The 16,191-nt window shown below is 37.0% G+C and overlaps 1 protein-coding gene across 2 annotated transcripts in view; it reads right to left on the minus strand.

Annotated features, from left to right (window-relative positions):
* Positions 1-16,191, minus strand: part of LOC101994209 (leucine zipper protein 2) — a 388,597-nt gene that overhangs the window by 165,569 nt on the left and 206,837 nt on the right. For both annotated transcript variants that reach the window (XM_005358954.3, XM_026785121.1), the window contains exon 5: positions 8,349-8,411. In XM_005358954.3, coding sequence (XP_005359011.1) covers positions 8,349-8,411 — 63 coding nt within the window. The remainder of the gene's footprint in view (positions 1-8,348; positions 8,412-16,191) is intronic.

Consider the following 16,191-nt stretch of genomic DNA (forward strand, 5'->3'; position numbering starts at 1 on the left):
TGTGCCACTGATCTGTGATGACCGAGCTCAGAATACCCTCCTGACTGTGTGTCACACTTATCTGTGATGATGGAGCTCAGAACAACCTCCTGACTATGTGTCACTTATCTGTGATGACTGAGCTCAGAGGGGCCACGTTGATTTTGTGTCACTCTTGAATGTGGACTATCGTTCTGGACTCTGAATAACAAGGAGAAAGAAAGTTGAACGCAAGGATTGACCACTTGGGATATTTTAATCACAAATCATGAGCATTTGTTTTGTTTGTGTGTGTGTGTGGTCAAGGAATAAAGTATGTGAACCCTCTTACACACTATTCTGCTATTATGTTAGTTTATTGGCTTTATGAGTTTTTTTCCCCCACACTAGACAAAAATTTCAGAGAGGGCTTGGGGAATCTTTTTATATTATTTCCTCCCTATATAGGTTTGTGCTCAAGACTCTGGAAAACTGTGATAAATACACGTGTATTGTACCAAAATCTTTAAATTTTTCCTGAAGAAATGGAATGCTTGCTAGTATTTCTGCTCAGTCTCATAATTAATAACAGTACACAGAATTGGCCATTGCTTTGTGGCTCTTTGTTCTATACTGAAGAAAGTCTCTCCTGAGGAGAAAGCTAAGGAGACTTGGGAGTTTGTAAAACTCACAAGCCAAAGAAAGTGCCATGCCATGGTCTTGTGAGCAGCATACAGGGAGTAAGCCATTCTGAAGAATAGGAAAACTCAGGGGAGCTTCCCCAGTGCTGGTGAGGAAACACTGGCCGTTGTGAGTCCTTACCCATGCTGGGTTGGGCTTTTGGAATCTGCCCGAGCTACAAATTCTCCTTTGCACAAATTCTGCTCCGCGGTCATGGAAGCAACCTAGATACAACCACTGATTCCCCAAGCTGGATTTAAACAAAATTATTTCCTTTCCCTGCCCTTGTCCTGTCTTACTGGAGTGAACTGGAATAGACTCCCCAGGAAACATGATTTTTTTTGTTAATTTTTTTGTTTTGTTTCTTTTTAATTTCTTTTTCTCTTTGCTTGCTTATTTTGTTTTGATTTTTCAAAGTTTTCTTTTGGGTGGATGGTGCAGGGGTGAGAGGAAGATACGGAGGGACTGGGAGGTGAGTGGAATTGGGGTGAATGATGTAAAATTCCAAAATATTCAATTGAGAAATTATGTTAAAGAATGAAGCAAAACAAAAACAAAAAATGAACAAACAGCTAAAAGTTTTCTGAGATTTAAGACAATCTTAACTGTAACCCCTTGCAACATCTTGACCTGGGCCATCCTTATCTACACTGCTCCCAGCACCACTGTCTTTCATGTTCCCACTATGGCTCATTAAGCCCCCTCCAAAAAAAAAATTCAACTGCTTTCTTTATCCAGAGTCCCAGAGTCTACATTCTGCAACAAGAAGCATGATCAGGCTCTTACATGAATACCCAGCTTCCTGGCGCCAACTGGAGTTTCAAAAGCCCCAACCAGGCTCACTGCCTAGCTCGTTCTTTCTGTAGCCTCTGGATCTGAGTATAACTCCCAGCTACTTCTCCAGCACCATATCTGCCTTTAGTTTTCCAAGCTTCCTGCCAAGGTGATAATGGACTAAACCTCTGCAACTATAAGCAATCCCCAAATAAATGTTCTCTCTCTCTCTCTCTCTCTCTCTCTCTCTCTCTCTCTCTCTCTCTCTCTCTCTCTCTCTCTCTCTCTCTCTCTCTCTCTCTCTCTCTTTCCCCCTCTGTCTCTAAATAAGAGTTGCTTTAGTCATGGTGTCTTTTTACAGCAATGCAATAGCAACCTAGACAGTAGGGTAACAATAGAAATGTATTCTGTGGTCCTAGAAAGAAACAAGACAAAATTTAGAAATCATTTGGGCAAAATCATAGAGTTTAAGATCCCTCCAGAGATCCCAGAATGAATCTGTCTCTTGCCTCTTTCAAGGGGTAAATTTCTTCCAGAGCTTCCCAAGGTAGACTTGCCCCTTGCCTTTTTATGCTGTTGGCAGTCCTTGGCTCTAGCTGAAGTTTTTCTGTCTTCCAATCTCCCAGTCTCTCTTTTTTTCCTCTTCATTTTGCCTCTGCCCTGTACATGAGTCAGATCTCTCTCTCTCTCTCTCTCTCTCTCTCTCTCTCTCTCTTTCTCTTTCTCCCTCCTTCTCTCTTCTCTCTCTCACTCTCTCTTTCTTCTCTCACACTCTCTCCTGCCCTGCTCATTTTGTATGCGTGTATAAGCAGGGGTGCTCACAAGCCATGGCTTACTTGAGTAGGTCAGGAAACAACTCTTTAGAGGGGTTCTTCCTTTTCAACATTGTGGGTCCACAGATAGAACTCAAATCATCAAGCATAAAGGTCCTTTTATCTACAGTTATCTTACAGGCTTTCTTCTTCTTTATCATGAAGACATTTGTGAGTGATTTGAGTCACTCTCAGTGTCATCCAGGATAATCTCACCATCTTAAAATTCTTAATTATTACATGAATATTTTTAAAGCTAACTGTGGCATATGGTTCTGGGATATGTTTTAGGCAAATGTGTGTATTATTCAGGAAGTTTTAATTGAAGAATTATAATTGGTATAATTGTTAATATGTAGAAATCCATGCAATCACATTTTACATTAATGAGGAAAGGAAAAGGAAGGGAACGATGGTAGCGGTTCTTATAACTGTACAATTTTACCCTCAAAAGAACTGTGTGACTGGCATTAGTGTCTATGTTTAAGTAACATTTAATTACTAAAACTGAAATAGATATATTAGAGTATAAACTATTAAAATGGCAGATGGTGAGAAATGTTACGTAGATTGAAGATAGATGTAGAAAAGTAGATAAACAGACAGACAGATGATAAGTAGACAGAACCACTATGTCTTCCTGTTTTTAAGTTCAGGCCCTTTTCCCTTTCTAAATACTGATAGTTCATAATATCTTGAAGAAGGAACATAGAGTGTACAATTTTAAGTAATTATTTAAAAACATCTCCATATTGTGTACTAACTGAAGATAACAGATTTGTAAAAATATTAATATTTTAGTGCCATAAGTATATGTTAAATGATAAAATTATAAAAGTAGCTTGGTTGATGACCTTGATAACTGCAGATGGTCCACCTTTCTAAGACACATACTAAGGACATGGCAGAAAACTTTGAACAGTCATTTTATAAAAGTACAAGGAAACAGGAGCATTTCTTGAATATTCATAAATGCTCCAGGTAAATCAAAAGACAATTTAAAGTAAGCCAGGCAACTGCTTATTATACCTATGGTCATTTCAGTGGATTCACACAGAGATTATTTGCCACTCAGGGGTCACCTACTGAGTTACATATTCTTGTTTCTATAAACGAAATGTCTAAAATTACTGACTCTGACAGGTAAAATGTAAAAAAATCATCAGGAATTTAAGGCCCAAATTCCTTATATTACTAGTGAAATTCACAGGTGAAAGTAACTACGTCACTAATGTTGGCAAAATTCTTTCCTGACTTTGAGATGTGGCTTATTAGACAACATAGCTTGCTTGCAGAGGGTCTGAATTCAGTGAGTGGCTCACAACCATCTGTAACTCCAGCTTCAAGGCATCTGAAACCTTCTTCTAGCCTCCATGGACAGCTTTATTTACGTGACACACACACACACATACATACCACATGCACACATGGCACACACATACACAGACACACTCACACATGCACACAAACATCCATACATGCATACCACATGCACACATACACACCAGACACATACACACACATGCAAATAAAAATAAACCTTTAAAGGAATCTTCATTTTTGAATATCATTCCACATAAACCCTTTTACATCTTTCCCTGTTTATTTCCTCCTTTCCTCTCTTCCATCCCTTATTTTTATTTTTTTATTAATTTTTTGTTTTTTCAATGAAGTACATCATCAGTAACTGATGTAAGTTCTGTCTCTCTTTGCTGAAGAAAAACAAACCAGGAGTACCTTTTAGCAGCACTGATGAGTATGTGTCTTGCTGATTATTCCTGATTTTGAGCTGCTCTGTATATTTGACATGTATTTTATTATTTATTTACTTTTATGTGCATGTGTATACAACATATATACATATAGAAAATGTGAAAAGAAATAATCCTCATAATTCCATAGTCTCATTATTATGTGATATTAAAAGTGGCCCATTCTACTCAAATTATGAAAAATACAGCCTATTTAAGGCATATTTATTTATTCATTTATAGCTTTATTTTTATATTATTTTATTAAAAAACAATCTTTTTTATTATACATACCAGTTCAAGTTCCCACTCCCTCCCCTCCTCTCATTCCCTCCAGCTATCCCCCCAACCCCACCCTGCATTCACTCCTCAGAGAGGGTAAGGCACATTGCTTTGGGAAGGTCCAAGGCCCTTCCTACTATATCTAAGCTGAACAAGGTATTCATCCTAAGATAATAAGTTCCCCAAAAGCCAGTACAAGCAGTAGGGATAAATCTGGTGCCACTACCAGTGACCCTGCAGTCTGTCCCAGCCATACAACTGTCACCGACATTCAGAGGAACTAATTTTGTCCTTTGGTGCTTTTTTTTCCCATTTGGCTGGAGTTGATGAGCTCCCATTAGCTCAGGTAGACTGTTTCAGTGGGTATACCCATCATGGTCTTGACTTCTTTGTTCATGGATTATTTATTTTTACTCAACAAACATTGATCAGAAGTCTCACATGGTCAAGAAAATGCATGGAGGATATAATACTGAAAAGCTAATCTTCATTCTTGTAATTAAAAAAACACTCAATATTCTTATTTCTAACATAACTGCACTACACACTTACTGTATATTAATAGGCATATTTTATGCACCATGCCCTTTACTACTGAAAAGTTCAGAGTGCGAATAACAGGTAGATTAGTGACTACATAATCCAATCCAGAAAGATTAAATGCTAGGAGGGGTCAAAGAGTAAGATGTGAAGATTCCATTATGCATTAATTTTATGAGGCTACAAATGGTCTTAAATGGGAGGTTCATGGATTTTTACGTAGGTATAGTACAGAGGAATTGTTTTTATGACATTGAAATAATGACCTCTTGGGGAATCTGGTTTCCACTATGGGTACTGTAAGCAATATTTCTATATTTTACCTTCTTCCTCTAATGTTTCACACATGGGGTTCATTTATCTGTCCTGTTATGCGAGCAGCACTCTTTTAGTTTCTTAGGTTTTCTGGAATGGAATTTCTCATAAATATCCTTTTCTTAAATCTCTAAAAATTTGTAACTTCTTAACTCTCCTAGGTTTAGTCCATGTGTTTGAGTAATGACTGAGTAAGGTTCTACTAAGAGGGGGAAACCATGACAAGCTGATACTCAAAAGCTATATGAGCCCATAGAGCAGTGATGATGCTGGTTCTGGGGTACATAGAGCTGGGGAGATGGGAAACAAGCATCAGGGAGTCATGAAACCAGGAAGACTGAAATGAAATCAGCTCTCCATCTTTCTCAAGACACAGAGGTGGAGGGGATTGATTGTTTTGTGTTAAGTCAGAAGATGTTTTCTGCCACCATTGATATGGAGATTGTAAATACTTGAAAGATATGCACAACACGAAGATTGCAGACTCCTAACATATTTAGAATGCTAGGAAGGACACAGTACTTCAGTATATTCTGCTTGCCTTGGACATCACAATTTATTAAACTGTGATTTACCCTCTATGGTCTGGAGCTTACCATAGGAAAGAGTTTGGAAGTCAGGAGGTAATATAAGTGTCAATGTGTTCCAAGATATATTTTCTTTTATCACTCTGGTATCTTCTCTTCTTCTCTAGTGAACCCTCCTTTCTCAAGGGAAATCTATTTGATTTAAGTTGAATAAAACCTACACAACTTAAGGACAGAAGTGTGAAGAAAACATGACTAACTGAACTTCCTATTTTCCTGGCTGTAATGATTGTTGTAGGCATGCCAGTAATTTAGAATCTTCTCTGGCAATTTCTGTTAAAACAAGCCGAAAAAATTATCACTATTCCCTGTTCCGATGATGGAGTGTGTGTGAAGTGGATGGCTGGTCCTTTTGTTTACTTTGTAGAGAGACTATGAGGATATCTATGATGTCTGTGAATACAGGATAGAAGCCAAGTATACTTTGGTATTTTTATTCATGGAGTTTTGATTGCTTAAGCCATTACTAAGAAAATACTTATGCAAAGCATACAGATTAATGAATTAATTACCTCAAAATATAATCACGATGATGATTGTAAGTGTTTACCATTGTTGGGGTTTTAACAAGTTTCAAATGTCTAAGGTGTATTGGTTCCACATGTTCTAAAATGCCAACAATTCAAAGTAGATGAATGGCAAAGTGACTTTAATAAATGACACAGACCCAAAGTTCACATTTACTTTTCTTTGAAGAATTACAGTCATAATCCTTCGTCAGGTAAGAAAAAAATAGTGCCGATATGGCTGTGAACACAGATGAACTCCCAATTTGACCAATTCTAAACTTCCACAAATGTATGTAGCTCACCAGTATTTTCAGTAATAATTTACATAGTGGAATTAGTTGCTCACAACATGAAATGAGGGGGTGTCTAAGGCAGGCTGTCGACACCCCTGAGAGAACAAGTATTTCTACAATGAGCGAGCATTACCTCTGAAATGCCAAGTCAAAATGCCTTTGCCGAATAAAAAGTTCTTTCCTGTAGTCGTATACGATAGAGGCCATTTTCATATTTATTTTTCTGTGCATTTCACTTTGGCCATTTCAATCACATTAGCTTTACTGTAAAGCCTCTTCTCACAGACACTTCCAGCCTTGATTCAGAAAGTAAAATGTATACTTTGCTAGTTAGCATGCTTTAAATTGCTCCCAGCAACAACAACAACAAAAAAAAAACCTCCAAAATTAACCCCTTTCTTCACATGAATGTGTAACTAACAATCATTTTCACTATAAGAAATAAAGCATTGTTTTCTGTGGTGGGTGAACAGCCCAAAGTTTGAATTCCTTATTCCTTTCCAAAGACATGCGGACTTACACTCAATACTTCTGAGCCTTGCCTATTAAAAGTTGCTAAGATACTTTTGTTAATACACCAGAGATCAAAACTCCTAGAATGGTTTGAAGACTACCAATCTCCTATTCACATCCACTTAGAAACTCAAAATGCAAACTGATTGGCAGCTAGGAGTTTTGCACATGCAGTCACAAGACAATGCCAAGACAGCGTAGAGTGGGTACTAAAACTCAGTAATGGATTCTTATACATAACGCTTTAGGCAAGGAAGAGAGTCCCCATGAAGCCACAAGCGTGAACAGGAGTGGTACTCCAGGTCAGGGAGTGACCTGACCCTAAGGCCGCAAATGCTAGGAGGAAACTGGGAGTGATCATGGTCCCAAACCTTCAGACAGACCAGAGCTACACTGATTTTATTTCTGAAATCTCGCCTCCAGTTTTCTGAGGCAACTAAGTTCTGCCATGCTGAGCTGCCTGGTCATTGGCACTGTCCCCAGTAGCTCTAGGGACTCAAGAGGATGGTTCATAGTACGTTGTAAAGGCTATGTCAGAGTTATGCATAATAATGGGCTGGTCAAAAGTCATCCCGAGAACGGTAAGTCACCAGAAAAAGGTTAGAACGTTGTGAGGAGATATTACTAAAATATCCTGAGCTCATCTTGGGCTCAGGGTGTATGTGAGGCAAAACTTAGCACCTGTTCCTCTATGGGCAGTACAGGAATCCATTAAGAATAGTGACCCGAAGCACTCCATTACATTATGAAATACCTTATCCCCTCCACAGCACTGTGTTCACTGAGGCAAGAGGACGGAATGATTACCTTAGAGAGATTTATAGCCACATATTTAGAGTTGAACTGAAGTGGGTTTTCTTAATTTCCTAGAGTTTTCTCTACAACAATGTTCATTGACATTTAGCTCTTTTGTTGTTTACTTCATTTATAGACTTCTTTAAAGAAACTTAAAACTGCTTGTTCATAAAGCAAATATTCACATGCATCATTTCTTATCATTTTAGGGCAGTTAGAAACATCAGATAATAAACCTTAACAGGGACTTCTCTGCATGTAGAGAACGATAAATTAAAAATCAGATTTAATGTTCAAACCTAGAAGTAGTTTCCAATTATCTTGAAAAATAAAAATCAATGGAATGAAATCCTTTCTACTTCCTAAGATCATTGCAGCTGTGAGATAGTAATTCTTTGCAACATTTTTGTTCTCCGTGGTTATATTACTGCAGCTCAGCTGAGCGTTCAAATTCTCCAAACTTCTGGTTAAAAGTCTATGTGCATTTTCTTTGTGTATTCTTTGATTAGTGTACAATTTCCTGTAATGTGAAAATTACCTCATTCTGTAGGTCACGGATCATTTTGCTCTTTCTTTCCACTTCAGTCTTCAAAAAATTAATCTGAAAAATAGAAGAGTATGCATATACATTCTCAATATATTACTATGTTTTTTACTTTATATTATTTTGAGGTTTCCTGAAATTATTACAGTTTTAATATAAACATTCAAAAAGAACAGATCAAAGGTTTAATTGACCAAATCCTTAATTTCCTAGATCTTTATTCAATTTTTTATATATATACATATATATATATATATGTATACATATATATTTCATTACATTAAAGCTTATGTAAGTTTTCAAAGGCACAATTTTATATTAGTGAAATGTATTCATCTTCTTTTTAATACCAGCTAATCTACATTTGTTTTCAACTAATTATGGAACTGATTAAATTAGGGCTACTGATATCAAAAACTCAATCAAGGTAGTAAAGATCACAGTAACTGATATAACTCCAAATATAGTGAATTAAATAATTTTGGTTCTTTTGAAGGGAAGCAGAAGGCCAGAATTCAGTTCCACTGTCTACATCCATCTTTTCATGGCAGCTTCCATTATGACTGTTTCCCAGGTAGCATGCATGAGAAATCCATCACCCAGTAAAAGTTACCCCAGGTTTTGACTCTAAACTATAGAAGCATCTATTGTCTTTTCTGTGGTGTTTCAGCTAAGGCACCCAGAGAGAACCAGCTGTTCTGTAGCTCACATGGGTAGATGTTGACCACCATTTTGGGTGTGGAAAGTCAAAAGACGTGTTCAAATGATTAGCAAGAAGAGAATAGCAGGTTTCACAGAGATGGGATAAAGCTGGCATATGCAGATATCCGAGTCATATAGGTAGAGAAGTATAAGAATGATTCCAGATGAAGTCTCTCGTGTCTTCAAGAGCTGAAACAGCTGTACTACTTTCTAGAAGACCCATAGCACCTGACTCCTGATCTTTGCTTTCTATAAAGGGCTGCTGGAGCCTTATGTTACAAGTAAGTGCCCTGCTCTTAGAGAATCTATTAACATAACAGCTCCATCTGGTACTGAATACTCAACCATTTGATAGTGATGGCATATATAAAACAGAAAATGCTTAAGAACTACCCGGCCTATTATTTCAATCATTAATTCTCCAGGATAATTTAAACTATGTGGATTCATATGTCAAGGAAATACCACTAATCACAATCACTGTCCCATTACATAGGAAACTCAAGACCTTTGTTGATCCAAAATACTTACCTGTAATGGCGTGACACTATTTAAAATTTATATATCTGCAGAACCAGGGCATGCTTTCTGATAGATGAATTTCATAGCTAGTTCTATACATAAGTATTTTGTTGGTAACAAAAACTTTAATTTGTGAAACAGTGGAAGCAATCTTAGTTACATACATAATCTATTCTGATGCCAAACCTTCATTTATTGATACATTCAGTATGCTTGCATTGCTAAAATTCACATTTATTAGTAATATGCTGAAATAGATTTCAATATCAGGCCTGTAACTCATTAAATACTCCACACAGCCATATGAGAATATGAAACTCAAATATATCCAGAATATTTTAAAATACTAGCATTTTGAGATCACTGGCCTAGAATCCCAGCAGGATTTAACTTCCCTGCAGAAATAAGTATTCCTGGTATTGACTTCGATAATGGCTTTCAGAGACAAGAATACCAAGAGTTTGCTGTGAGCAAAGCATGGAAGAAAGGCACTTCTTTATGCTTGATGAGGATGGAAGCTTTGAGGCAACTCTTGCCTTAGAATTATGTCTCATCCAGGACAAGTTGAGCTATAAAAGTTAACAGGAGTCATGAAATGCATCCAAACACCATTAATATCTTTAGTTATCATCACACCTGCTAGCCTGTTATCCCTGCTGTCTGCCAGGCTTTGGCAAGGCAGACCCAAAGCTGAATGATTTCTCCCTGCAATATCTATGCAGAGATGAAAACAAATCTTTCTGTCTTCATAAAAAGTATGTTGGAACATGATCATTTCAAGGGGTATCTGCTGCCCACATAATACAAATTTTCATAAATATATTCTCTTTCACTTTCATGTTTTATGACTTAATCAACAAGTTTGTTATTGTAATTCACAGAATTTTAGTTTGGACCTGGAAAACCTTCGCTTATTGTAATTTTTGGAAGAATTGTACAAGTTTTCATTTGAATAAAAAGGTCACAACTTAAAATTCAATCAAGGTCACCATAAAAGTATATCTTTCCTTTGAATATGAAATGGTATAATGATATTTGTAGACTGAAATCCAATTCCCCATCAGAACGAGGGCAAGGCAATTACAAAAACTTCCCTTCTTTGCCACAACTTTAATTACTGTAGAAGTATTAGAAGGCAAAATAATTAATGATTGATTTGCAACAGTAGACTTGTCCAACACACAAATGCATTCAATGTTTAGCATAGGATGTTTATGTAGAAAGAAAAATCCCAAGCTGTTTTGTTCGAGGTTCATCAAACTGTTCTTACCTTGTCTTCCCAAATAAGCAAAAGGTAAAACTTTAATCACTGGAAAGATTAAAAGTTTGCATTGTGTGTTTGTCCTGGATTTTCTTTATTGGTCTGTTTATGAACACCAGGATACTCTCATAGGCTTCTTTGACAGGCTTTCAGGGAACACAAAAGTGAGGAAGCTCTTTGACGTAAGGATTTCATTTTTTTAACATGCTTTCTGTGCTGGTTAATCTTCATTTTCAGCTTGATTAGATTTAGATAATACAGGGGAAACACTCATAAAGCTATCTGTGAAGGAGTTTCCAGAGAGGTTTTATTGAGAAGGCAAGAGCCACCCTGAAGGTGGGTTGCACCACCCCAGGGGTTAGATGACTAAAGAAGAAATAAACCACAAATAACTGAGAAATACTTAAAGAAATATTCAACTCCTTAGTCTCCATAGAAATGAAAATCAAAATTACTTTGAGATTTTTTCTTACACCATTCAGAATGGCCAAGACCAAATAAAGAATGACACATAATGATGGCAAGGTTTGGAGGAGGAAACCTGCATTGCTGGGGGAGTGCAAACTTGTACACCCATGACAGCAATCAGGAACTGATCTATGTCAAGGCTGAGCAATACCACTTCTGGGAATATATCCAAAGGACTCTAGGTCTTATTACAGAGGCAACTGCTCACCATTGTTCATTTCTGCTCTATTCATAATAGCCAGAAATTAGAGACAGCCCTAAATGTCCATCAATGGAAGAATTGATGAGGAAAATGAGATACATTTATACAATAGAATATTACTTTAGCTGTTTAAAAAATACAATCACGAAATTCTCAGATAAATGAATGGGGTTGGAAAAAATCATCTTGAGTAAGGCAATCTAGATCCCAAATGACATACATTCACTTATACGTGAAAGCTAGCTGTTAAGTCGGTAAGCAGGCTACAATTCACATAACTAGAGGTTAGGTATAGAGTTAGGAACTGGTGTGTCAGGGGTAGTGGAAGGTTGGATTATCTTAGGAAAGGCAGATAGAATAGATAGTTATGGATGGATGTTGTGGGTGGGTGCACTGGAACAATAGGACCAAACAGGGAGGAAGAGGAAGGAGGTCAGTGTAGGAAGGAACTTGGTGAGGTGAACAAAAACTAAGGGTCATTTAAGGGGTCATATGGAAAGCTAGTCCAGCAGAAGCTTTCTAAAACACATGTGAAGGTGATCTAAACAGAATGGCCAAGTAACGGGGTAATGGGGAAAATAAACCCCAAATAAACATTTCTCATCACCAAATGAAGCCTCCAGTTCCAGGAATGGGTCACATCTAATCTAAGTGTTGGTCAAAGGGACCCCATAGGAGCTCCAGGCCTATTGCTGAAGAAAACACCTACACAAATCATTAAACATGGAGAAATTGAACTGGTGCCTGTGTAAAGTATTCATCCCTACTGAACAGCGTTCATGATACTCAAAGTTACTCTGCACACTTCCAAAGGAGAAAGGTAAACATTATTCCAGCTACAACACCTTAGATATATGATGGTGACCTCTCTACAAGATGTGCTAGTGCAGTAGAGACACAAAGCTTTGGTGAGTAACCAACCAGTGTTTGATTGAATTTAAGGTCCACTTCATGAAATGCAACCTATGCCTGACACTGCTTGTCCAGCCAAGAATCTGAGACTAGACAGGACAGAGACCTTAAGGGAAAACAAAATACTACCATTCTGCTGAAGTGACATTACAGTATAATGACTTCTAACAGTGTTCTGATCTACTTAGCTCAATGTCATCCTCAGCCAGCAGCAGAGAAGGTTTGTACTACAGTAGATGCAAATAAATACAGAAACCTGCTGCTGAACAAGCTGTGGAGAGACCATTCTAAAAGGGATGTCTGCACAAGCTGTAGAGAGACCATCCTGCATGGGATGTCTCCATCAATTCCCCTCTGTCAGGGCTCAGGGAAACCTGTGAAGGAGGCAGAAGGGGAGAAGGACACTAAGGAAACAAATGACAGAAGGACGGTGCAAAGTCACAGAGACTGATGTGGCATGCACAGGATTTGCACAGGTCTGGGCCAGATGGGGTCCCATGATGAGACAGGAAGTGGACATAAGACCACATCGTTAGCCCAGGAGCTATCTCCAAATGATAACCATTAACAAATGGGAAAATTAGTTTCCTCCAATTGAGTCTCACTGCATATACAAACCACTTTTAAGGCCAGGCCCAATGCCCACTAGAAGATAGCCAACACAAAATGAACTCAGTGGCAGTTTGGAGGCTTTTTACTCATAATGCTTTGATGCTTTGTCAGGGCTTTTTGTTGTATTTTTGATTTTAACCATACAGGTCCTTAGTGTATACACACACACACACACACACACACACACACACACACACAGAGAGATACACACACACATATATAATGTTTTTGCTTTTTTATTTTTCTGTTTTTATTTTTATTTTATTTTTGTTTTGGTTTTGTGTCTTAATGTGATTTCTGCATGTGCAAAAATTTGTGCTTACCTCTGTGTCGATATGAGTTTCTTGAACTTTATGGTTCTTTTGCTTCTGTTTTGGTTTGTGTTTCTCTGCTATTCTGGTTTGTTTGCTTTTATTTATCTAGTTTTATTTTTATTGTGTTTCTGGATGCATCTTTGTATCCTACTGGGAGACAGAAAGAAATGGTATCTATAGATTTGGGTGGGTGGGGAAGTGGGAAGAACATGAGACCAGTTGGGAGAGGAGAACCATAATCAGAATATACTGTATTAAAAATATCTATTTTCAGTGAAAACAAAAAGAAGCCAAGCTGACAAGCTGAGAACCAAGAATGACATCTCTGTGCTTGCTGAGTGCAGATACACTATGACCAGGTTCATCGTGATACTGTTACCGTATCTCAAGGTTCCCTCACCTCTAAGTGCCGTAATGGATGGACTCCATTGACTGTTTATTATCATCCCCTTCTTTATTTTAAGTGCTTTTTATCAGATATGTTGAAACATCAACAAGAAAACTTACTAATACACATTCTTAGTGTCAAGACTGGTGGACACATGTACTAACTCTGTTCTTGGAAGGAACCTCCACAAGGCTTTCCATGTTCTCTACTGACTCATATTCCCAGCAAAAGTGCACAAGTATCTTTATGATACAAAGAAATGAGTAGCTGTCTGGAGAAGCCAGGGCACAGTTTAAGCACTTCATTCTCCTTTATTGGTCGATGATTATAAATTTATTTCAATATCATACCATTTTTGACATATCACTGGAGAATAGTCTATAATGCTTTCATTTTGGTGTCGGTTTTTTATTGCTGCTTTTTTCTTTTATTGAAGATAGGTTTTCATACAATATTTTCTGATTATGGTTTCTTCTCTGGTAAGATTTGTTGAAGGAGGCAGAGGCAGGAGGATCACAAGTTGTTTTGTTTTTTAATCTAGATAAGCTTGTCTAGGGAATTTTCTTTTTCTATATCATTTGTGTGTTTTTTTGGTAGATCTTCGAAGGTTTTCATAGGCATTTTTGAAGGAGATTTTATTGGATCTGTGGTTCTCATTGGGCAGTGGGAAAGTTTTCATACCGTGGAGTCTCCCTCCATGAATATGGGAGGCTCCATATTCATCCACATTCACATTGTGTGTGTGTGTGGCATATGTTGTGTGTGTATGATGTGTATGTGTTGTGTGTGTTGTGTGTAAGTAGTGTGTGCATGGTGTGTGTTATGTGTGTGCAGTGTGCTTATGGTGTGTGTGGTGTGTGTGTATGTAGTGTGTGTGGGTGGTGCATGTGTATGTAGTGTGTGTATGGTATGTGTGTGTGTAGTGTGCGTATGGTGTGGTGTGTGTGTATGTAGTGTATTCATGGTATGTGTGTGCAATGTGTTTGTGGTGTGTATATGATGTGTGTGTATGTAATGTGTGTGTAAGGTGTGTATGGTATGTATGTAGGATGTATATATACAGTGGGTTTGCATGGTGTATCTGTAGAGTGTGTGCAGTGTGTTTGTGGTGCATATATGGTGTGTGTAGTGTATGTGAATGGTGTGTGTATGTGCAGTGTTTGTGATATGTATGTAGTGTGTGTGTATGCTGTGTGCTTTTATTGTGTGTGTGGCTTATGTGAGTGATGTGTGTGTGGTATGTGTGTTCTGTTTGTATGTGTTGTGTGTGCGTTTTGTGTGTGTTTGTGTGGTGTGTGCATATGTGGTGTGTGCTTCTTTAATTATCAAAGTAATGCTATTATAATTTTTATGATAGGTATATTTCTTCTATTCTGTTGAACGCATTCCTATTTATCTGTAGCATTCTTATTTATCTGTAGCCATTGTAAAGCATATTGAATTGATATTTATATTAGCTAGTTCACTATCAGGACATGAGAACAATATTCACATTTTCATGAGCTTTGTGCCCTTAAGCACTGAGAAATTTAATCATGATTTAAAAGATCTTCTGGTAAATATTTTTGGGTTTTGATATATTTGATCGTAGCATCTGCAGAAGTGATGATCTGAATTTCACTTTCCCAATTTGGATGTTTAAAAGTCATGACAAATTAGCATTCTTTTCTTGCTCTATGTGTCATAAAGCTTTCAAACTTTCAATATGAATATAATGTTAGCTTTTTGAGTCTGTAAGGGATCTTTACATTAAGATATAAATCTTTGTTTCCTTATTCATTCAGTTTTTCATGAAGTGATTGCGTTTTATCAAGTGCCTTTTGTGCATCTGTTGATCATGTATTCTTCATCTTCATATTATTGATATGGTATGCTTCCATTATTAATGCAAATATTTGAACCATCCTTGAATTCTTTGTTACAAATTCACTTTTCCATCATAAATGATCTTTTTAAATAATTTGTTGATTTAACAAGTTTGATATTATTTTGTTTAGTATAACTGCAGCATTGCTCATGAAGATCATTGCTTGCATTTGCTCTTGGTGCCAGATGTGGCCTTGTCAATACATTCATAAATATTCCATTGTCATTATTTATTTACTTTTAAGATAACTTAAATGAATTGGCATTAGTTCTTTTATTAACAAACTAATTTAAAGGAATCTCTTTATCACTAAGCATTTCTTTGCAAACTATTATTTTTATTTTTATTTCTCATTAATATAAATGATACTGAGAAATTAGGGAATGACGTATCCATTGCAAATGAATTATGGTATTATCATGAACTAGAATAACTTTCAACATAGCACTAGTAGTTTTTAATATATAGAATCACTTTTGTACCATTTCATGTTTTATTTTTGTATTATACATCATATGTTTTCACCTGTTTAGAAAATTTATTGGAGATTTCTCAGATATTTGTAGTAGTTTACACTACCGATGGTATT

This window comes from Microtus ochrogaster, linkage group LG1, assembly GCF_000317375.1.
Source record: "Microtus ochrogaster isolate Prairie Vole_2 linkage group LG1, MicOch1.0, whole genome shotgun sequence".
Taxonomy (NCBI): domain Eukaryota; kingdom Metazoa; phylum Chordata; class Mammalia; order Rodentia; family Cricetidae; genus Microtus; species Microtus ochrogaster.